The 22,964-nt window shown below is 42.6% G+C and overlaps 3 protein-coding genes across 5 annotated transcripts; 1 reads left to right on the top strand and 2 right to left on the bottom strand.

The window, feature by feature from the left end:
• The first annotated feature begins 507 nt into the window (after positions 1 to 507).
• Positions 508 to 10,776, top strand: LOC124053708 (bestrophin-3-like). Of its 3 annotated transcripts, XM_046379124.1 has the most exons (14): positions 508 to 610; positions 776 to 938; positions 1,586 to 1,680; positions 3,736 to 3,823; positions 4,385 to 4,530; positions 5,071 to 5,225; positions 6,000 to 6,077; positions 6,264 to 6,416; positions 7,297 to 7,377; positions 7,711 to 7,862; positions 7,974 to 8,064; positions 8,325 to 8,443; positions 8,688 to 8,957; positions 9,787 to 10,776. In XM_046379124.1, the coding sequence occupies exons 2-14, from the start codon at positions 787 to 789 to the stop codon at positions 10,184 to 10,186; spliced, it is 1,980 nt and encodes a 659-aa protein (XP_046235080.1). In that variant the 5' UTR covers positions 508 to 610; positions 776 to 786; the 3' UTR covers positions 10,187 to 10,776. The 3 variants fall into 3 exon arrangements, with proteins under 3 accessions (XP_046235080.1, XP_046235082.1, XP_046235081.1); XM_046379126.1 differs by lacking the exons at positions 508 to 610; positions 1,586 to 1,680 and having other exon boundaries at positions 813 to 938; positions 9,787 to 10,775; XM_046379125.1 differs by lacking the exons at positions 508 to 610; positions 776 to 938; positions 1,586 to 1,680 and adding an exon at positions 2,665 to 2,710 and having other exon boundaries at positions 9,787 to 10,775.
• A 1,094-nt stretch (positions 10,777 to 11,870) lies between these two features.
• nots (nothepsin) lies at positions 11,871 to 15,347 on the bottom strand. The gene is made up of 9 exons (XM_046379123.1): positions 15,188 to 15,347; positions 14,419 to 14,599; positions 13,893 to 14,010; positions 13,517 to 13,635; positions 13,237 to 13,436; positions 12,891 to 13,016; positions 12,605 to 12,749; positions 12,367 to 12,465; positions 11,871 to 12,113 (listed from the first exon to the last, which is right to left on the bottom strand). The coding sequence occupies exons 1-9, from the start codon at positions 15,247 to 15,249 to the stop codon at positions 11,937 to 11,939; spliced, it is 1,227 nt and encodes a 408-aa protein (XP_046235079.1). The 5' UTR covers positions 15,250 to 15,347; the 3' UTR covers positions 11,871 to 11,936.
• A 1,014-nt stretch (positions 15,348 to 16,361) lies between these two features.
• cct2 (chaperonin containing TCP1, subunit 2 (beta)) lies at positions 16,362 to 22,565 on the bottom strand. The gene is made up of 16 exons (XM_046379122.1): positions 22,427 to 22,565; positions 21,078 to 21,152; positions 20,882 to 20,947; positions 20,512 to 20,623; positions 20,246 to 20,322; positions 20,047 to 20,159; positions 19,688 to 19,890; positions 19,492 to 19,592; positions 19,044 to 19,171; positions 18,774 to 18,877; positions 18,559 to 18,678; positions 18,203 to 18,331; positions 17,798 to 17,901; positions 17,314 to 17,413; positions 16,929 to 17,070; positions 16,362 to 16,815 (listed from the first exon to the last, which is right to left on the bottom strand). Exons 1-16 carry the CDS (start codon positions 22,427 to 22,429, stop codon positions 16,785 to 16,787), a joined length of 1,608 nt encoding a protein of 535 aa, XP_046235078.1. The 5' UTR covers positions 22,430 to 22,565; the 3' UTR covers positions 16,362 to 16,784.
• Between the last annotated feature and the right edge of the window lie 399 nt (positions 22,566 to 22,964).

Here is a 22,964-nt window from a genome sequence, read left to right as displayed (position 1 = left end):
CAAAGCAACTACTAGCCCAAGCTGTCAGATAAATGTTGTAAAGTAAGGAGTACATCATTTCCCTGTGAAATGTAGCAGACTAGAAACTAGTTTGAAAATGACAGAAAATACCTTGAAGTGTACTAATTAAGCAGCTTATTAAATGTGCAGCCTGAATAAAATTATTGATGCTAAAATGATTCTGGTGTGACACCATGTTGTTGCTGACAGTGTTTCTGTTTATACATGTTTACCTCCACTGCTATGTAAGCCAACACACACACACACACACACACACACACACACACACACACACACACACACCACACACACACACACACACACACACACACACACATACGCACATGCATAGAGATCCAGAGTTGTATTGATGATCCACAGGGCTAAATGTAGTCATGTTTCAGCTGTGTGTGTGTGTGTGGTCTGCTGCCTGGCATTACTGGGCAACTGGACAGCATCATGGTGAGAGAAAGAGGAAGTGAGAGAGCATGAGAGACAGACAGAGAGAGAGAGAGAGAGAGAGAGAGAGAGATGGAGGGGGAGGCAGTGGTTGAAGAAGAAGCCTGAAAAGCAGCGCTGAGGAAAAACAAAGACGTCTGTGAGTTTTTCTGTGAGTAAATGACCACACTTTTAATTTAGATTCATAACAACAGCCCTAAAGTTAGACTAGTGTTAACTATCTAAGCTGCAAATGGAAAAAGCAGAGTAAATGAGAGACCACTGAATGTCTGTCTGCCTGTCTGCCTGCCTGCCTGCCTGTCTGTCTGTCTGTCAGCTTGTATCAGGATGACTGTCACATATTCTAGCAAAGTAGCGAATGCCACCTTCTTCAGTTTCCACCGGCTGCTGCTGCGCTGGAGGGGCAGCATCTACAAACTGCTGTACAGAGAGTTCATCCTGTTTGTTGTGCTCTACACCGGACTGAGCGTCGTGTACAGGTCGAACACACACACTCACACACACACACACACACGCATGCAGAGTGACGGCATGTTTGCAGAGGTCTGTATTAGTCGTTTGGTCTTTGCATCACACAAATGTTTCCTTTAAAATGTAATTTGTACTTTTAAAAGAATTTTTAAAAATTACGCCTGGTGTGAGTGTAAAAGACACAACATTTTTAAAAGAGATTCCAAGGCTGTCGCAGAATTGAGTCAAGTTTAATTTGTTGTTCATTTATATAAGAGAATAGAGGACCATTATAACTCTATATGTAATCTGGAAATGTCTATATTATTTAGTCTGCAGGAACACCAGCTCTCTTTTGTCACATGACCACAAACCAGATCAGTAATTTAACATCACATCCGATACAAGACTTGACATTATTTTAGAAAAAGTAAAACTATTCAGAGTTGCACTTATTTCAGAAATTAGTATATTATTAACTGTGCATTTAAGGTGAGATGTTGGGTATTTTCCCATTCACTTCCAGTGACACAGTTCTCTTGGTACAAGTACCTCAGATTTGTTGAAGTTCCACACTGAAGTAAATGTACTTAGTGACCTTCGCTGGTTCTTGGTTGTGACATTTGTGTGCTCTGTGAATAGAATAGAATAGTTTTTACTGTCATTGTTGCTGCAGGCTCGTCCTCTCCGAAGAGCAGAAGCGGTTGTTCGAGAAACTTTCCATGTACTGCGATAAATACGCAGAGCAGATTCCCGTCACCTTCGTTCTGGGTACGTCTGTCTCGATTTTCTGACTGACTGATGCTGTGCAGGACCAGTTTTACCTGCAGACCACAGCCCTGTGCAAGATGATTCTGTTTACAGAAGCATCTAATATTCAGTGTACTTAAGAATCTAAAAGTAAAATTAAATTAAACATATTTACATGTGTGTATATACTGCATATTGGGGTCATCAGCCTGGACAATAACTCAATCCAGTATTCAGCATTTTAGGTATCAGTATCAGTTTGAATAAAAAATAATGCTTGAGCTCGAATCCACTTAACTGATCAAATCCTAAAGATTATCTCCAAATTCTGTACAAATGAAAGATTGCATCACTGACTTTTGATAGCAGCATATTGAAAGATAACATGATCATTATCTGTCTCATTATCTATCTTCACTCCTCATGGTTTACAGATTAAAGACCTGTCAGACTCACAGGGGATCAAAGAAGACAGTCGGTGCGTGTTGTTATTATTAAAAATCACAGGAGGAGGCGAGCTAATATTAGCCCCCTGAGCACAGGGCTTAACACTTAGTCACACCAACGCACTGACGAGTGAGGAGTCCGGATACTACAGTTTGGACTTAAACAGAGGAAAAACAAGTACTCAGATCTGGTAGTTAAGTAAAAGTATCCATACCAGAGTAGAAATATTCTGTTATAGGTAGAAGCGCATTTAAAGTTTTACTTAAGTAAAAATACAAATGTATTAACATCAAAACAAACCTTGAGCACCAAAGCATAAGTACTAACTATGCAGAAAGACAAATTTCAGAAAAAGTTTATCATTGGATTCGAATTAGTGCTGTATTAATGTGTTCATCACTTTAATGTTGAAGGTGCTAAAGGTGGTTTTCAGGAATTTTATTCAAAGTATCCTATTTGTACACTTAATAATTTAAGTAAAAATCTGATTCAGACAAAGAGCGTCAGATGGACACACAGACGGGCAGACAGAGCGTTTGTTGCCTCGTTATCAGGCTGCTAATGGAAACAGATCATTTAAGAGCAGCATGAGGATAAAAGCAGGGTGAGTGGTTGTGTGTCTGATCTCCACTCTGATTCACAGTCAGAGATCACTCGGTTTATATGGTCCCAGGCTGTTCTTCTCTCAATGTACTTTTAATGTCAGCCTTAAACAAACTCCACACAGAAATAAAAATAATGTCAATACCTGTGCTGTGATAAAAGCAGATAAATATAGAGCTATTACTAATCTAAGCCATAAATTAACTTGGCTGTGCTCAACACACACTAAACACACGTTAAACAGAGACTAAAGATACACTCAACAGATTTAGGGCACACTAATCATGTGCTAACCAGTAAGCCTGACCATTTTAACTTTGTTTTCTTATTGCAAATATTGTCATTCCACTTCTAATTCTATATTTATATTTTGTATTGCACCTTATGCCAAGACAAATTCCTTGTATGTGTAAACATAAGTGGCAATAAAACGGATTGTGACTCTGATTCTAACCCAGTGCTAAACATGCTAAGCTTTAAACACAACGTTAGCACACTAAACATGCCACCGCATGCTAACATGAACTAAACGTACTCATAACAAATGCTATAAGTGCTTGACGAGCGCTAGGCTACTTGTTCTAAACTCATATTTCTTTTGCTATTAACAAAACCTGTATGCCTATGTAAGTGCTAAAATCAACGCTAAGCATGCAAACACTGATGTATTATGCTAAATACACATTAGAGGGATAGTTCAATATCTTGATTTATATACTTTATTGTGGAGATGAAGAGATGAATATTAATCTCATGTTGGTACGATAAATACAAAGCTACCACCAACTTCTCTCTCTTTTTTTTTTTTATCAGTTATCAAGCTAACGTCCCCTAGCTTCATTTAGAGTCTAAAAAGTAGTATTAGTGACAGTCCTGTAATGTGCTATTACTTTTAACATATATTAAAAGCACTAGAAATGTCTTAAAGAAGTGCTTAAAACAAGAAATGTCAATATGGAGTTTGGAGGAAGTGAAGCTAATTTTATTTGAAGGAATTAATGTGGCTTTTTGTGGTTTGTGTTTTAGGATTTTACGTGACTCTGGTGGTGAATCGATGGTGGAATCAGTTTGTTAACCTGCCCTGGCTTGACCGACTTATGTTCCTCATCTCCAGGTGCATTCAAACGGTCTAAAATAAATTATAAACTGTGTGAAGTGAAGAAGTGGGTCATTGATATTTCCAGTGTGGCTTGTGCTGCAGTGTGGCTTTTACGTGTCAGTACTGACTATTGTGGATGGGCTGTTTCTTGGTCAGGTTATTTAACACTGTGTTATTTTTTCCTCTCTTTGTGGACCTGCCTTAAAACTATGAAAGTGACCATCTAACGTGTTTTTATTTTGAACATTCTTTCTACTATATTTTATTAGCTATTCAGCAAACCTCCTGAATCAGGGCAGAATAGGTTGCATATGTGTGATATGTGTAACAGTAGTGTAATATGTTCAGTTTTTCATCAAGCTCATGTGCAGTAACTGCTCTTAAATCTAATCATGAGCAACCTCTTGGTAGTTTTTGTTTGGTTTTATAATACACCCTTTGTATGTCTTCAGAGTGTTTTCACTGCATTTTGTTTCATTCATAACTGCAGATGCAGATTAGTACGTAGTTCAGGTGGGTGTGAAAAGTCAGTGGATATGCTTTGTGATTTATACCATCACGCTTCTTTCGGTCCAGCTGTGTTCAGGGTAAAGATGAATATGGCCGCCTGCTGCGCCGAACGCTCGTACGTTACGTTAACCTGACGTCACTGCTCATCTTCCGCTCCATCAGCACTGCTGTCTGCAAACGCTTCCCGACCATTGACCACGTGGTCGAGGCAGGTGAGAGTGTCTGGGTTAGTGAACAGTGTTGTTTTGGGTTTTAACTTTAGCCAGCAGACTGAAGGGTGACTAAGCTGGAAATTCATTAGCGATATCATGCAACCCAAACATATGTGCAATGTATACAATAATTACAGATTTCATGTGTGTGTCTGGAAAGTTAGATGGAGTTCAGCTCCTTCCTGGCTGTTATTCTTCCTTCCTGTAACTAATCTGGCCATTATGGCTTGTTATTGGCCAATTAGAGCAGGACTCTGAGAGCTGTAAGAGAGAGCAGAGCAGATTGTGTTGACCTGTGAGGCTGATCCTTCTAGCTTCATTAGGGGTTTAAGCCATCACACTGTGACACAATGTAATCCAAGATCACAGATCAGTTTTTAGAGCCAAGGAAAATTAATTGGATTTCAACAGGTATACTACATCTAAAAACAGATTTACACAAACTACAAAACTGACAATCAACTGCAACTGTGCAGCATTCATAAGTGATAAAATAACGATTTTTGTTTTTAAATAATCTGTTTGTCTGCTCACCTGTAGGTTTCATGACTCCAGAGGAGAGGAAGGTGTTTGAGGACATCCGTTCTCCTCATCTGAAGTACTGGATCCCTGTTGTCTGGTTCTCCAACTTAGCGTCTAAAGCACGACAGGAAGGACGCATCCAAGACAGCATTGACCTGCAGAATATTCTCAATGTGACTCATGGGATTACTCTACAGTCGTAATCTGTGTCAAAATATAAACATGCAGACATTTATATCAGTGCTTTCAGTGCTAATGAGTGAGCAAACACATTTGAAATAAGATTTAAGCTAACGCAAGAAGCTAACAACCCTGTGATAGCACAGTTATGTTTTAACAAGACTCATTCAAACATGCAATACTTTTCTAAATAAGTCACCGAATACACCCACTAAGACTTCAGCAGCCATTTTGGCTCCAAATAATACCAAAATGTGAACTACCCAATGGGGTTATAGTTAACATATAGTAGACCACTTCAAAACACTAAAGCTAAAATGTACTCTAACTTGCACTGAGACTTTTAGGACACATAACCAAAATGAAAAATGAAAGTATCTGGACAGAGCAAAGGAGCTTACAGGGTGCACCTTGGCTGGCCATGGGGACAACACTGGGCTGACCAGAAGTGCTTTGAGCCCTTATGTATCCCACTAGTGTCACTTTGGTGCAAAAGTGAAGCATGGAAGTGCTCCATTACAAATGTATCCTGACAAAGAGAAAATGGCACTCAGGCAGCTGCACACACTCACACACCCAGCAAAGCCATTTGAGAGTCTAAATCCCTGTTAGTCTGTGACCACATAAACCAGACACGTAGGTAATGTGACACCCAGCTTACTGCCAGAGGGTGGGTGGGACAGTCCTTCCAATCAAGCCTGTTGAGTCACATAATTTTTTTCTTTGGAAACTGCGTCCAACTCTGTTGAATCTGTGTCTTTCTCCAGGAGATGAATCTGTTCAGGACTTGGTGTGCAACCCTTTTTGGCTACGACTGGGTCGGCATCCCACTGGTTTATACACAGGCCTGTCTCTCTATTCCTTGTCTCCCATCTGTCACTGTAACATGTTTAAAACGGATGTAACTGTAGCTCATCTAATCACATCAGAAATCATCTTCCATCATTACCGTAACCCAATCAGTGCTCTTAATATCCCATGCAAAGACAGGGCAGGATTTTCAGTAAAGTCTCTATCATCCTTCTCTTCAGGTCGTCACTCTTGCAGTCTACACCTTTTTCTTCGCTTGTCTGATTGGTCGTCAGTTCCTCGACCCCGACCAGGGTTACCATGGCCACGACCTTGACATCTACGTCCCCGTCTTCACTCTGCTGCAGTTCTTCTTCTACTCTGGCTGGCTGAAGGTGCACATGATTCTTCCTTACTGGAAACAGCTGACAATATTTATTTTCTTTATGTCAACAAAGCCTGCAAAAATTTTAGTCTTGCAGGATTTTCTGACTTGCTGTCTGTGGCTCTCAGCTCCAAGTCCAGCAGCAACCTGTGAAGTTGACAAATTAAGTGCCAAAAACTGCAGTTCTTTGAATGGCCACTGGAGGCTGGCTCCAAATTGAGTCGATCCCCAACTTGTTAAAACGCCCAACTTTACAGGAGAAACAATCATGTTTACAGCCTGGTACAAAACATGTAACCAGTCTCCATATCTAATGCTAAGGCATGAAAACATTTTGGTCTATGTTGACAAGTTTACAATTTTTTGCCTTTGATTACCTGCAAGCTAAAGAAGTTACGTTATGAAGGAATTTTTTTCCATTATTTGAAACTAAAGAAGCTAACATCAAACATCAATCTGTCACTCTTCGTTCTTTTCTCATCCATCTTGTTTTCCTCCTGACTGAGACATAAACAGATGCATCGCTGACCTTTTTTCATCTCTTAACCTCGACCTGTTATATTAATAACACCCCATACAAAGTTATTAATAACTTGCTTGGTGAGTCAGAGCAGCATTAAAGAGCCTCACAAGTAGTGGGACTCAAGATTTAAAGTTTGTCCTGTTTAGCCCTTCAAGAAATGTGTTGGAGTCAGTAAATTAAAAACGGCTGATCCTCGAGGAACCATGTATGTGTTAACTGATTTTTTAGAAATTTGAGGAAGAGTACAAGGCTGTAGCCAAATGCTAACACAAATGTCCTCAGACGTACAAACAAAGTCAACTTACATGTGTGAAGTCTTGATACGGTGACACTGAATTCCGGGATATGATTTGTGCCTTGTTGTTAGGTGGCGGAGCAGCTGATCAACCCGTTCGGAGAGGACGATGATGACTTTGAAGCTAACTGGATCATCGACAGGAACCTTCAGGTTGTCATCACAGCTCTCAGGCAGAGGCTCGAGACCTTTGAAGTGTTTTCTATTTATCTCGAAAGAAAGAAGTGGACCTGTATTTGGTATGGAAGTGAGGTTCAGCTTCATAATTGACAAATGACCTCGATAATAATGAGGTCATATTATGTATCACAGTCTTTGCGAACACAGTTTATTTCAGTTCATTACTGGAAAACTATTGAAAATACAGGAATCATCTTAACTGTTAAGGTGGAAAACCTTAATTACATGGAGTTTGCAGTGAACCTTTCTCAAAGCTACACTAAAATCCTTTCTGTGTTGTCACTTCCTGTTAAACTGTCCCTCCAGGTGTCTCTGCTGGCCGTAGATGAGATGCATATGAACTTGCCTCACATGACCAAAGACATGTACTGGAATGACTGTGAGGCACGTCCACCCTACACACTAGCAGCTGCCGACTACTGCATCCCTTCGTTCCTTGGCTCCACCACCGACATGGGGTCAACATACACACACACACACATTTTGCTTGTTGCACATTGGTCAGTTCCACTGAGGCGAGCTGATTGGGTGAAGTCAATTATGTGTTATTTGTCCAATGTCTTTTCCAGACTCTCTGATATCCTGCAGTTTGATGACACTGATGTTATTGACAGTCATCGACGGCAACAGGACTCGATTTTGCCTTCGCGCCAAGAGTCGGTAAACCAACATTTTTTATTCCTTCCGTCAAAGGTGCTTTTAGTATGATAGCTTATCAGTCAGGCAGCATGTCATTGGAAATCTAATCCTACAGCTTCCGTTCTTTAACAGATTTAGTGAATAAAATGTTTTGATGAGCTAAATTTTTTTTTTTTTTTTTTTTTTGCTGGCTAAATTCTACAGGAGAAGAATGTGGTCCTGCTGCAGTAAGAAGACATCCTTCTAGCATATTTTTCAGTCATATTTTTTGATGGTTTTAGGTTCTGGGTCGAGTCCGTCGGCTGCTGAGCGTTCAAGAGCCTCCTGACCTCCGACCTCCTCGACCCATATTCAAACGACATAGCAGTGATGCAACAGGAAGCTTCTTTCCAGACTTCAGGTACAGATGCACGATAAATATCAGCCAGATTATGTGAAATTTATATTATTGGCCATTTATCAGCTATTATGAAATTATAAATTACAAGTTTTGTTAGGACTATAGAATATAAATAATATAATATTTTCAATGGCAGCTGATATGTCACTGGGGACAAGATGACTGAGTGGTTAACACTGTCTCCATCTGCCTGTATTCGTTTGGTCTTTCTAACATCCATTTTATCATCTGTCAATCCATCCAGGATCCATCCAGGTCCAGAGGACCTGAGTCGACCCTCCTCCTTGGCCATGCCTCCCCTTGACACCCTGTCCACCTTAAGAGAGGTCAGCAGCAACCCTCCATCCCCTGAAAGCTCACCCTCTGCTGTTTTCCCTCAGCTCATTGTCAGCCCGCCATTGTCTGGTGACATCTGTTACAACTTGGATTCTTCTGGCAATGGTGAAGCAGCAAAACCTCAAAATGGACTGGATCCCTCTCCCATTGAGGAGACTCAGGGCTCTGACACTCCAAGGTAATTCATTGGTTGTCATGGATTCAAACTTTATGCTTTTTTTGGTATGAAGGAGTCAGGTTATGGGTGGCCTTAAAGGTGAGAAGCAGAATTTTGAAGTCAATTTGGTATTTGACCAGGAGCGAGTGAAGTTGCTGAAGGACGGGAGCGATGTAATTAATGGAGGGAGTTCTGGTGATGGTGTGAGTTCTGGGCCAGTTGCAGTTTATGGATGGACTTAAGAGGGAGACCAAAAGTTGCGGTAATGGGTGGTGGTGCTGGTGGGCGTGAGAAATGGGTAGAGGCGGTTAATCTTACATAACTGAAAATATGCTGACCTAGTGACACTGATGTGAGCCTGGAAGGATAGTATGCTGTTGAGGATGACACCCAGACTCTTGACCTGACGGGAAGGAAAAACTGAGGTGTTGCTGATATTGATGCAGAAGGTGTCAGATCTTGGTGGGGTGGATTTTGTGCCATTAGGAGAACCTCAGTTTTGACACTGTATAGTTTGAGAAAGTTATTTGAAAGCCAGGTTTTGATTTCCTGCAGACAATCAGTAAGGGATGCGGGTGGGAGGATGGAAGAGAGTTTGGTGGACAGGAGCGGGTGTCCTCTGTGTAACAGTGGAACTGGATGTCAAATTTGAGAAAAGTTAGGCCAATAGGAAGGAGATAGATGATAGACAGAAGGGGTCCCAGGGCAGAACTCTGGGGAACACCAGTAGTTAATAAAAAGTTCTGTGATTTGATGATAATAAACTACTTTCTCCTTTAAATTTTGTAATCCTTCCCTTCCACTCCCTTAGCTTCCCACTGTGGTCTGACTCTGTTCTTTGTTTTTCCAGGACCGGCTCCACAGTCTGTTGTTCCCCCACCCAGCTAGGACCCAAGGCATTTCGCTGGACAACACTAAATGGTCAGAATCACCAACCGACCCGACCAAGAGGGCGCCAGTTCTCCCTTCAATTCTCCAGGCAGTCATCCAAAGGGTCAGTCCGCAGCCTGCCAAGCCCCAAGGCTCTGGGAAGGCGGAGACGAGGCCTGGCTCGATTCCAGTCCAGACGATCACCTGGTCCTCCCACTGACACTCTGCAGCTCCCTGACCCTGAGTACAACCATGACTTCCAGGGAATGTCAGGGGCTGAGGATGAGAATAGAGAGGGAACCAACAGCAGCCAAGAGATCAAAAACCCAAACTCCCAGTCACAGAGCTCGGATAAACGAGAGCCATTCACAGATACATAATACTGCCCAAACAGAGCCAATCTCTAAGCTGGTAACAACAAGAGAAGTCACAGCTTTGAAGAGGAAAGTTTATTTAAACAAACAAATACTTAGAAAGCTCAGGCCTCGAAAGGGATCCTCTGAAGCCTGGAGTTCCTGCTTGTTGCCAGCTTTGTCAGTGCAGACTAACCCGAACCCCAAGATGGTACACCAAAGAACACAAAAGACAAGAAGGAATCCTATTACTGTTAATCAGAAATAAGCGCAACCGGGCAAAGGTGGTAAGAGCAAGCGGCAACCCTCACAGCTGAATGTGACTGGTTGAAACACATGCAATTCAAGATGCCTTAATATTTTCTTAATATATAAATAACTCAATGCACATCACTAAACATCCATTCATCCATCTTCTATACCGCTTATCCGTCAGGGTCGTGGGGGGCTGGAGCCTATCCCAGCTGACTGCGGGCGAGAGGCAGGTTCACCTTGGACTGATCTCCAGTCAATCGCAGGGCCAACACACAAAGACAGACAACCACACACTCTCACACTCACACCTAGGGGGCAATGTAGAGTAGCCAATTAACCTAATGTGCATGTTTTTGGGATTGTGGGAGGAAGCCGGAGAACCCGGAGAAAACCCACACAGAAGGACCCAGGCTTGAATCCAGAACCCTCTTGCTATGAGGCGACAGTGCTAACCACTGCACCACCGTGCCGCCCTCAGTAAACAATAAAGTAAAAATATTCACTTAGAGCTGGGGGGGTTGTTTGCTCGCTCACATCAATATAGTTCTCAACTCCTTGGATGTCATCTAATGGCCTTTAAAGGAACTGCAGCTGAACATACTTAAGCTTTGGCTCCAACACTAAACTGGGGTGACTGCTGATTAGATAAAATGCTCAGGATTACTGACTAAACTTCAACGGTTTCTAGAAGAATCCATTATCCATCCATTATCTATGACTGCTTATCCGTTTGCAGGGTTGCGTGGGCCTGGGCTAATGGTGGGGTCCACCCTTGAGAGTTCAACACATCCAAAAGTTCATAGTTTGTAGCTCACCTGTACGCCGGACCTGCATTATACCTGTAAGCCCATCATTTGCTCAGTGGACCAACCATTAGTCATCCAGCTCCCAGACTGACCTGACACCAGCCGATTGACGGGGATACGGAAGGTAACTCCGGAGTTGTCAGACGTGCCACCATGAGATGCCACTCTGGGTTATTTTTATTGGCCATCTAGATTACTGAGTCTTTTTGTTTGTTTTCAGGGAATCTCGTTTTTTGAGTTTTTTTGTTGAAGACTCATTCATTATAACTGAACTGTGATTTCTTTTAAAGGGGTGAACACATCTGTTGTAACTTGAACTTGTGGTTTAAACTGAGCACTGATTGTGTAATACACTGTGTTGGACTTTATGTTCTTCTGCATTTTGTGTTTCTCATCGTCTGGTGGTGCCTTTTTAAAACGACTGATTGTTAGTGAATAATTAACGTTAAGTGTACTAAAACACGAGTCTATTGCAGGGTTAACTGTTAGATACGTAAAAATCTTGTGTTTTGTCCGAGTTGAGGCCTGATTGGTGCCCAGCTTTTTGTTAAACTGCTACACTGTGGGAGGAAGTGATCAGTATACATGATCTGTTGGTGCTGAATCACCAACAACTTCTGCTGGTGCATTTTAAGAATTACAAAATGCTGTTAAAGTTTATTTAATTGCCTAGTGTTTATTGATCATACAGTTGCTATCTATCAATAACCCATTGGTCAGGCTTCGACTGGGTGCTTAACAGGGGCAAAGCCGACCTGGTCCTGTCCTCTGTCGAAGACGCTGTAGAACTGCGTCAGAAATACATCTCCCAGAATCCATAGAGGGCCTTTGGGCGAAACGATGTCCACGGCCTGGAAACCACTGAAACACAGCTCCCTGTCGCCAAGCATCTCCTAAACAGACAGAGACGTTTCATTAGCTTACTGTGTTTTTATCGTCAAATTCAAGTACAGCTGACTGAATTATTGTTTCTCTGAAGACCAAGATATAAAACAGACAGAACATCACACAAAACCTAGAAATATCTGAAATGCATGAGTCCATCAGAAAATTAATTTAAAAAGTCAATTTTGAATGTTAGCTATATTTACAGCAAAACAGTGATAGCCACATGACAACCAATGTTTTCACAAAATGTGTTCCCACCTTCCTGACGTAGTGCTCTGCAGTGAGTGTGTACTCTGTTCCACCCAGGACAAACGTCACATGAGGTAAACTGGACAACCTGACACAGTCAATGAGGAACTGAAACACACACAGTGGCAAAGCTCCAATTACATATTAGCAAATTTCACCAAGTTTATTCACCGTCTTTCTGAGTTTTAAGTGCTCTCCAGAAATAGCTAATTTGCCGATTCTTATTATACAATTAGATTTCTTTAACCTCTCCGATGTTTGTGGGTGTGGCTCCAATCAGCTGCTGAAGGCTGAGGATGTCATTTGTTGGTCCAGCAATGAGGGAGGTTCCTGTATCAACAATCGCCTGGCAACCGTGAGGACAGAACGAACTCACACCCTGCACGGCCACACTGAAACACACAGCAATGGGATTCTCAGTGGGGGATGCAAAACCCAAAATCAAGAAAAACATGTAGAATAGTAAATACAATAAGAATACAATAACTATGGATTAATTACAGAGAATCACAGTACTAAAAACGTGGGGAAACCTGTCCATCTTAATCTGCCAGTATCCTTTAGCCGTCACAGGGAGCCAGTTGATTGGTCCCGTATACAAAGACTTGTCTGTTCCGCCTAGCAGCAGTTCACCTTCAGGGTTGTTGCCACTCGAGTGCCTGCAGAGAAAAGAAAAACAAAAATCACATTTCAATCAACCAACTGCAATTTATCCAATTTCTTACAACACCGCCGAGGCTTTTGAATTCCCAGTCTTGGCACTTTCTGATTCCTGTGAAATCTTTGAAACTCCTGAAGCAACTGGATTTTCCTTCATCCCTTTTGATCACATGTCCTGATACTCAAACAAGTCTAAACTGGTTTTATTGGCACTGGCACCTGTTGAGGTAGAAGGAGAAGATAGGCTGCTCTACTATCTTTTGTGCCAACATATTGTCGAAAACAGGGTTTCCAAGGATCTCCGCCAGTGACGGGTAACCCATCCCCAGGACGCCATCGAACTTTGCCATGACGAATGCGGCACCGGGCTCGTAGACTGACTCCCCAAACTCCTGGTTCAAGACAGTCAGGCTCCCAATCTGGAAGAGAAGACAAGTGATAACTCAGTGTTATCTTCAGCTTCTCTACCTGCATGGGATTCTTATGTTTGGTGAACTACCTTCAGCGTCTCTCTGGCCATGACTCCCAGCAGGTGTCCCGATCCATAATGAATCCCAAACATTCGACCATCATGACGGAACGAAGTTGACTCAAATGCCCTGAAACGCCTGTGCAACGCTGCAAACACACACACACACACACACACACACACACACACACACACGCACACAGACCTTGACCTTCTTATCACAGGCAGGAACACACTAAACCATACTGTCAAGTTGTCCTGACCCACAAACAACACAACCCTTATAAAAATATCAACACAAAGTCAAACACTTTGATCAGGTGTGTACTGTCGAGTTATACTGTATATTATCTCGAGAGCTGTGTGTTGTATGTGTGTAGTTTTTATGAGCGATGAGCTTAGGTACCACAGGCTTCGCTGACGCAGTAGGATGAAGGCACCCAGAGATCAGCTGAGCCGGTGTCAAAAACCACCGAGAAGTTCTGCTCTGGAGTCCCCAAAGCGATTTCACCAAAATACTGGGCCTGACAAACAACAGACACACCAAGAATTATCTGAGAAGGAATTGTTTCCCTACTACAAAATTAAAGATTTAAATATAAGCAGATATAAATACCTGAAAAAGAGCGGTATAATCAAGGAGGTCGTGATTTGTAAGTCAAGAAAAACCTTGAGCAATAGACATCGCTGAAGGCACAACACAGAATTTTTTTTACTAACAAAAATGTATAAAATTTCTGTCATCATAATCACAAAATCTCAAAGAAACTGACAACACTGAGCCCCAGAGGAATGTTTAAAGCACTGCAACAAAGTCAAAACCATCATTTTTTGCTTTGAAAACCAGAGAGAAGCATTTTCCTGCCTTGCTCAGCAGCACAACGGCAGCAGCTTTTTGAATGAAATGTTGAGACAGTCAGTGTTGTCCTTACGTCCATGAAGTTGTAGATTTTCTCGCTGGAGCGTCCAGGCCGCAGTGACGGCGTGCCGGGAGGGAAGCACTGAGCGTAGCGCCGGTTAAACGTGTCGGGGTGATGATCTTTCAGGAACTTCTGCAGCAGACCGTCGGCTCGCAACTGCGTACGAATCGAATCCATCCGCCTCAGAGGGATTCTGGGGAGGTGACATTTTAGTATCTTGGGATTAAAACTTAAGTGATTCATAAATTTATAATTTTTTAAAGGAATATTTTGGAAAAAAAAGCTTATTCACCTCCTTGATGAGAACTAAATGAGAGTTTTGACACCATACATGCCTGTACAGTATATATATGTAGCTATAGCCGTGTAGTCAGCTAGCTTAGCTTAGCATGAAGACTGTTTGCTGTTTAGAATATAACCTCTGCTATATTCTGCTTATTGAATTTACATACAAGATGAACTGGAAAAATGACACATTGTGGCTTCACAGGTGAAACAAGCAGAGCTAGGCTAACAGTTTCCCATTTCCAGTCTTTCTAGGCTAAGATTGCTAAGCTAATCTACTTACCTGTTTATGTGGTATCAGTCAGTTTTTTTCTCTCCTAACAGTCACTTTTTAATGTTTTTTTTCTAAAAACTGTGGGAATAAAAAGATTTTTTTTAACTGAATTTTATGATAAGTTTGAAGTGGCCTCCTGTGAACAGCCAAACACAAAACAGGACTCCTGTAAAGACTACAGTTACAGTATTTACACACTGACACTGAAGTTATTTTTCCTACCTGATCAGCGCTAAGCTCGTCCATGTCCATATCACCAGCAGAACCAGCACCACCCTCAACATGTCTGTCTGTTTGCCTGTCTGCCTGTGTGTCTGACAGACGGGTGGCTGGCAGTCTCTGAGGAGTTTATCAGGTTTCACGGTTGCTCTGATTGGACCTGTGAGCAAATCCACCCCAAAACTCCCTGCAGTGACTGACATCAGTGGTGGCACAACTACACCTGACATTCACAGTGCTTGTGCTTGAGTATTTGCTTTGTTCTTACTGTACACTTTACATTTGTGAGTTACTACTTTCCAGATTATAATTTTTCACCCGATTCCTGTCCAGTGAAATCCATGTGTCACCATGTCTGTCTGTGATAAACAGGACTGAGTGTTTCAGTTATTCAGTTATTTAAACCAGACTTGGCTAAATATTTAATTTGGAGGCCCCAAGTTTTTCTGACATTTTGATTTGACCAAAATGAGGGATTCTGGGATCCACCCTTCATTGTGCTATTTCAATATTATGTCTATGCGATGCTGTTTGCCTTTCTATTTGAATGGACCCGTGGGCATTCAATACAATTTTATTGAATTTATTATTTTAAGTTCAATTTTAAGTACCAAGCTATAACAGAGTTATCTCAAGACACTTTACAGGTGTGTAAACAACACATTCAAAAAAAAGAAGAGAATCGGAGAGAAACAGGTCCCAGGGCAAAACCCCACACCGAGTCAGCATTTGGCGACAGTGGCGAGGAAAAACTTCCTGCTAAGTAGTAAAGTATGGTGTAATTAAAGCCCTTCAGAAATCTTGCAGTGGAACAAAGTGCAGTACACTTTTCCAAAGATCTCACCTGCAGACTGAAAAAGGAAGTTACTTTGCTCCTGTTTAACAGTTAAGTAAACTCGTCTCCTGTGCACTTTTGTGTGGACGGTCCAGTTTTGTTAGGTAACGTCCATGTGTGTTGACACTCTGGGGTCTCAGTCACTCTGACCCAATGAGGCTGACAGTCACAATGAGCTAACATACAAAATACATACTTAAAAATAAGTACAGAAAAACACCGTATGCTAAAACTAACACCCGCTGACAGTGAGTTTCCATCACCTGTACGACCGCTGCTGTCACCTTTCGTTACGTGAGTTGGAGCAGTGAGAAGAGACACAAAGACAACAAACAAGCCTTCTGATGAGGATTGTTCATTTATTTCAGTAAACAAAACAAACAACGTCCAAACATTCGTTCTTAGCAATGTCAGCACAAGCCGACTGACGTTAGCTTAACCAGTTTCCAGCAGCTGCCGTGACTCCGGCTAAATGTTAGCATCACACACTGAGCCCACCAATATTTTATACAAGCCTCACCCTCCCACTGACAGCAGATCTATGTGATTAGCTGCTGTGCTGCTAGCATTAGCATAGCCACTGAAGTCAGCTGTGTCTGACGGTTAGCCAACGTTAGCCAGCTAGCCTGTGCGGTGCTTCCACAGTGAGAGTTTGACAGAAAAAAAAACCAAAAAACAGTGAAGCGTTTCTTTAATTTGAACTACACAGAGGTGATAAATAACAAAACTGATCCCCCTCTTCTTCCTCTTCACCTGCCTCTTCCTCTAGCAGGGGTGATGGTCGGGAACTCTCTTCCTACAAAAACAAACAACAACAGTGAGGAAATGCACCTGCGGTTTCAGGACAGTAATGCTGTCACGCTGAGACCCTGTGGGCAGAGACATGAGACGAAGGTGTGACGGACTGACCTGGGTGCAGCTTTGATGATGTTGTCAACTCTCAGGATCATCTCGGCAGCTTCGGAGGCACTCAGCAGCATCTGACGCTTCACCAGGAAGGACTCTGTGATCCCCAGCTCGGCCATGTTGCCCACTGTGCCTTCAGACATGTCTGCAGGGGGAAGAAAACACACACTCATCAATGACTGTCCAGAACCAAAAAGCCCAAAAGTGTCTGCAATGTTTAAAGTTTTCATGAAAGCTCAGGTAAAGTCTTTCCTCCAGAAACTACTTACATTAAACTTGATATCAAAATTCTTAAATGTCACACTTTGTAAAAGCACTGAATTAAAGTGTGTCTGAAGGCAGGGAAATATTTACAGAAGCTTTCAGGTGATGAAAGTTATTGACTCACTCAGTCCAAAGGTGGTCTTGTTCTCCTGATGTGCAGCTCTCAGTTGAGCCACCAGGTCGGCGCTGTCATAGCCGGCGTTGTCAGCAATGATGGTTGGCAACTGGAGGAGAACACAGTGAGAAACACCAGTTCAGCAAACTTCAAAATAAAAGAGCTCTGAAACCGTACGAGGACCGTCTCTGAAGCTCAAACACCCAGAAAGTCTGATTTATCAGAAAATATCCTCTACAGTTTTATTTCCCCTCAACACGTGGATGTGAACACGTGAAAGCATATTTGTCAATATTACAGTGATACCAGAGATGGGACTCACTTTCCAGCTAAGAACAAAGGATCAATACTCAGAAAGATCACAAAAATAAACCACCAAAAAGATCTCGGTTGACTGGCAGGATTGAAAAAGACTCCAGGATTTAATGAGACCAAACATGTAAAACCACATGATGAGTCTCTAAAAGAAAAGCAAAGACGGGCTGCTGCGTACCATCCTCAGAGCTTTGGCGAACGACTCCATGGCAACCGCCTCTTTTCCTGGCGTTCTATTGGCCAGATCGGTCACCACCTTGGCCATCAGCATCTCGGAGCAGCCTGACGGGGGGGCGGAGTCACACCACACAGAGTCAGAATGAGCATGTGCAGGTACGGGGAGTAATTACTGACATGTTGTGACAATTCACGCAAGAAGTCATCATCACCGTACAAACAGCCTTTGAGTGTGTGTGTGTGTGTGTGTGTGTGTGTGTGTGTGTGTGTGTGTGAACAAGTGTGTGTGTGTGTGTCTGCGTCTGTGCGTGTGTGAACAAGCGTGAGTGTGTGTGTATCTGCGTCTGTGCGTGTGTGAACAAGTGTGTGTGTGTGTGTGTCTGTGTCTGTGTGTGTGTGTGTGTACCTCCTCCATAGATGGTTCGTGGCTCCTTCACAGTTTGAGATAACACACACAGAGCGTCATGCAGCGAGCGTTCAGCCTCGTCCAGAATCTGCTGAGTCGCTCCTCGCAGGACGACGGTGCACGCCTCACCTGAGGGGAACAGCATCAGGGGGTCAAAGGTCAAACTGAGGTGCAGACACCAGCACTGCGCCCTACAGGCGGAGAGCAGTAACTACAGAGGCAGTGAAGTTTAAAAGAAAGGTCGTAATGATGATCTTAGTTAATTTGTCAATTTAATTTAAGAATTAACTTGTTTTAATACATTTAATTGTGTAAAGGAACAAAATGTCTGCTCATCAGGATGGATGTTTGCGTACCCATGGCAACTCCAGAGAAGTGGATGAGTGTGTCCTCTCCAATCATCACCTCCTCAATCAGTTTACAGTGACCCAGTTTCACCAGCTCGGGGTGGTCGAAGGTGGAGGTGATTTCTCCCCCTGATCACACACACACACACACGTTCATCAATCAGTCCATAGACATCTTTAAAAACAAACTGAAGACATTACAAACTGTGTGTGTTTTTACATACCAGTGACCAGAGCGAGGCGCTCAACGCCGGCGAAGTCGGCGTGCTCGATGGCCATGACGCCAGCCTGAGCAAACAGCTGCTCTGGGTAGTTATAGATCAACTGTCTGTGAACACACGGAGAAAAAATGAAGGTATAAACGTGTGAGCAGCTGATGTGAAGAACGAGGCTCCCAGCTCCCAGGATGGTCTGCAGGAAACCAACAGCGCCCTCCACTGGACGACTACTCACTCAGAGGTTTCCTCTGTGTCTGTGTGTGTGTGTGTGTGTACCGGTTGATGAAACAGTTGATTCCATGTTTCAGAATTCGGTCAACCTTCTCCTTCATCTTCTCTTTTTCTGCAAGTTCGATTTCTGCAACCTTCGCCGTCGAGTCAACACGAACCCTGGAGCCAAAGATCTGACACACACACACACACACACAATAAACGCATGGAACGGAGACTTTGGATCCTTTGCTGTCTGCAGATGTTGAACCAAAAAGGTTCTCATTATTAATTTTAATGATCCACTTTACACTAAACACATGGTGACGTTCTGAGCGACTGGCGTGAAGCTCTGACAGCAAGTGCTTTCAATGTGACAATCAATTCTCCTGTTTGTAACTGACACTTCCTGTTTCACAATAAAAGTTTTCCAGAAAAGAGAACTGATTCAGTTTTTTACACAGAAGAAGCAGAAGGTGATCAGGTGAGCACTGTTACAGGTGTGCGTGTGTACCTTGATCTTGTCAGTATCCATGCCGGTGTTGGCAATGAGGATCTTAACGTTCTCCAGCCTCTTTGGTTGGTTCACTCCAATCTTCTTGTCCAGCAGGAAACCTGGACGAAGCAGAAACACACGTGAGGTTCACGAGGGCCAATCGGGAAACGAACACATCATGACAGCTGTAGGTCGTGACATCAGGCGCCCTCACCTTCGTCCAGGTAGGAGTCGGTGAGGCCGCCTCCCAGCTTCTTGATGATGTGGATGGCCTCCAGGTTTCCGGAGCCTTTCAGCCTCATGACGGCGTTAACGGCCAGCTGGGCGAAGTGATCTTTGTGGTGAGTCAGCAGTTTGGAGGACAGCGTCGTCCGGGCAATGTTCAGCAGGTCCTCCTGGAAACGAGCCGAGTCGTTGCTATGGAGATGGAAAGGACACCAAGGCAGAAGGAGACGAAGAGTGACGAACAAATCGAAGAACTGCAGTTTTGGTGCTGGAGCTGAATTTTAAAAAAACTCAGTTTCTGTTGGTTTTGGTCGAACAGATGATTATTTCTGCATCAGTCAGTCTCACCTGTGATCCATGGCCGCCTCCCTCAGAGCGTCTCTGGCCGCCTGCGTCGCCTTCCTCCAGCCAGAGATGATGGTCTGCGGGTGAATCTTCTTCGCGATCAGAAGCTCTGCCTCCTGCGAAGTCAACAGTGATGGTTAACACAGACAGCAGAAAGCAGCGGACGGCGCCACCCTTTAAAAACGTCACGGTTCATCTTTACCCGCAGCAGCTCTGCAGCGAGCACGGTGACGGAGGTTGTCCCATCTCCGACCTCATCGTCCTGAACCTTCGACATGTCTGGAAACACAACATTTACTTCAATCGTTTCTGTTCTGATTCACTTTGAGGATGAAAAGACTTTGCACAAATATTTTTACAGCATTAAATTTTGTATTTACACCCTTTCAACTTAAACCGATGCCTACACAAGAACAAGATCTCACAGACATTCAAATTGTCCCACAGATATTCGACGGCTTCACTCACCAACCAGAACTTTGGCGGCAGGGTTGTCGACTCCGATGGCTTTCAGGATGGTCGCACCATCGTTGGTCACCGTCACCGTCCCGCCCTTCCCTCCACTCAGCAAGATTTTGTCCTGAAGAAAAAAAAAGGAACAGACACAGTTAAAACAATGGTAAGAGTGTAAAAACCAACCAACATTCAACATGCACCCAGCAACATTTACTCGTATAAATGTTTGAAATGACCAACTGACTCTGCTGCAAGGTGAACCCCTTTTGCATCAGTTTTTGTTTTGGTAACTTTTCTCTCTCATAAAATACCACAAATATCAAAATCAGATGTTCAATGATGCCTGATTTAAAATCTGTAGAAATAAAACAATCATCCCTACCATCCCCTTCGGGCCCAGTGTGCTCTTCACCAGATCTCCGATAGCGATGGCACCCACGAAGGATGACTACAGGAAGAAAAACAGGAAGAAAAAAAAAATACACAGTGAAATAAAGTTAAATAAAGTTTAAGTGGTTTTGTTTCCTCTAACAGTGAAAAACAAAGTAAAAACCTAAAACACAGATCAACAAACTGACCAGTCGTGCAGTCTCAGCTTTCTCTTCATCAGCTCCATGTCTGAAGATGTTGACGGGGGCCATCGATAAGGACGCCTGCAGAGAGACGAATCCACCCATCAGTCGGTATCTGCACATTCACACACTGACTCACAACGCCCCCCTAAACTACAGTTCTGTCATACGTTTAAGGGGTCAGAGTACATGAACAAGTTTTTATCATTAACCTAACGCATCTGGCTTTTCTCAGTAAGCAGCCGAGTCCCACGCTTTGAGTCAGCTGATTCTTATTTTTAAATACAAGTTTCACAGCCAACTTCATCATGGGTTTTTGAAATCTTAAAGAATGTTGATTCAAATTCACAGTAATTTTCGCAGTATTTCGAGCTGCTTCCGATTCTACACTGCAAGGGCAGTATAATGTAATAGTGTTTCTCATAATGCAGTCCACCCTGGATGAGAAAAACACTTGAAGCAGTATTATAGGACTGCTATAAAACGTGTACATTTCTCCACTGTGAGACTCATAACGGATTATCTTAACATTTATTTATTACTGATGGTAATTAAATCGTTTGTTTCTGTACACTATAACAAAACTCAACTGCATCACAAACTACAGGCTCCTAAATTTCCATAAAGTTCTATCAACACAGTTTCAACACCTTAATTAACAGTTAAATAATGATTAAAGGGCTATGGATGTAAGCGGGATACAGTGAAGGAAATACAGTGTGGAAAGAACTATTTATTCCGAGCCCGTCTGAAAGCAGCAGCGACCGAGCCCTGCCCCTTTCATCTTAGAAACCGCTAGAAGCTTCAGACAAATTATTAACACAAAAAAACTTAAAACTTAAAAATACTGACAACTAAGATGGTAGTTACTTTGAAGAAAATGCTTTGTGTTGTTTCTCCCACACATTATATTATTAATTATTTTTCTAATATCTATATATCAATGACTATAATCGCAAATTTATTTCTCCCATGACAGCCACAAAGCCCAAATGACAAGCTAGCCTCGCGTGCTAACGGGCCGTCAAGAACAACAAGCAGACTCTGACAAATACACCCGTAAACAGAACAATGACGATTCTAATAGCTGAAGCAAAACCGGGAGTTTCATCCGACCGCGGGGAATATTACAGAAATATTCCAAAGCCGTTAGCTTAGCCGTTAGCCATTCATAAAGCCCATGTGCTTGCTCGCCGGTTAGCACCACTCGCTAACAGAGAGCTAAACGGACGCTACAAACGGTTCGTAAAGTGTAAGTCAGAGTCTCCGTGAGCCTGGGTTCGTGTAGAGGCGAAGCGATATATTCTAACTGTTTCCATCGGCTTACAAGACAATAAATACATGTAAAAGCTCACCATGATGTCTGCGATTCAGGGCTGAAGCCGTGGACGCACACAGAAGAAGGGCTGGGCGGAAGAGTGACGTAGTTACGTAGAAACGTGTAGCCGCGTTCAAGAAGATCACGAAAAATTAAACTTTCGAAAGATATACTTGGAGTTCTTTTTTTGGATCTTTTAAAAACCATACATGAGCCAGGTGGAACATTTTACAACAATTGTAAAATTCAAAATTTCATCATTTTTAATTATAAAATTATGTTTTTAAATGGGTTCTGTATCATATACAACAATTGATGTGATGCAACAATGATAACACTGTAGAAATAAACATAAATTAATTATACATTTACACTAAAGGCCCATATCAATAAATATGAAATAAACAAAATAATTTAAATAAAGCATGTAGTTCACAGAGACTCCTGCAGGTGGTGCTCTCAGTCTAGTGTTAGAGGACAGGAAGCAAATTCCAAATTTCATTTTAACCTAAAGATGTTTTTTGGAAAGCAGCCTGTGACAATTTACCACCATAGACTGAAGCATCACAGGCACT

This window comes from Scatophagus argus, chromosome 22, assembly GCF_020382885.2.
Source record: "Scatophagus argus isolate fScaArg1 chromosome 22, fScaArg1.pri, whole genome shotgun sequence".
Taxonomy (NCBI): domain Eukaryota; kingdom Metazoa; phylum Chordata; class Actinopteri; family Scatophagidae; genus Scatophagus; species Scatophagus argus.
This window is presented reverse-complemented; position numbering and strand designations above follow the sequence as displayed.

Bases quoted from the DNA above. Each gene is read 5' to 3' on its own strand.
- nots (XM_046379123.1), bottom strand. From the start codon at position 15,249: ATGTTGAGGGTGGTGCTGGTTCTGCTGGTGATATGGACATGGACGAGC. The intron at 14,600-15,187 runs GTAGGAAAAATA...TCACCTCCCCAG, and splicing joins ACGAGCTTAGCGCTGATCAG to AATCCCTCTGAGGCGGATGG. The intron at 13,437-13,516 runs GTAGTTCACCAA...CTTCTCTTCCAG, and splicing joins TGGCCAGAGAGACGCTGAAG to ATTGGGAGCCTGACTGTCTT.
- LOC124053708 (XM_046379124.1), top strand. From the start codon at position 787: ATGACTGTCACATATTCTAGCAAAGTAGCGAATGCCACCTTCTTCAGT. The intron at 6,078-6,263 runs GCCTGTCTCTCT...CCTTCTCTTCAG, and splicing joins TCCCACTGGTTTATACACAG to GTCGTCACTCTTGCAGTCTA. The intron at 8,958-9,786 runs GTAATTCATTGG...TTGTTTTTCCAG, and splicing joins CAGGGCTCTGACACTCCAAG to GACCGGCTCCACAGTCTGTT.
- cct2 (XM_046379122.1), bottom strand. The intron at 20,948-21,077 runs GTCAGTTTGTTG...TTCTTCCTGTAG, and splicing joins AAGCTGAGACTGCACGACTG to TCATCCTTCGTGGGTGCCAT. The intron at 16,816-16,928 runs GTCAGTCCGTCA...TTGTTTTTGTAG, and splicing joins ATCATCAAAGCTGCACCCAG to GAAGAGAGTTCCCGACCATC.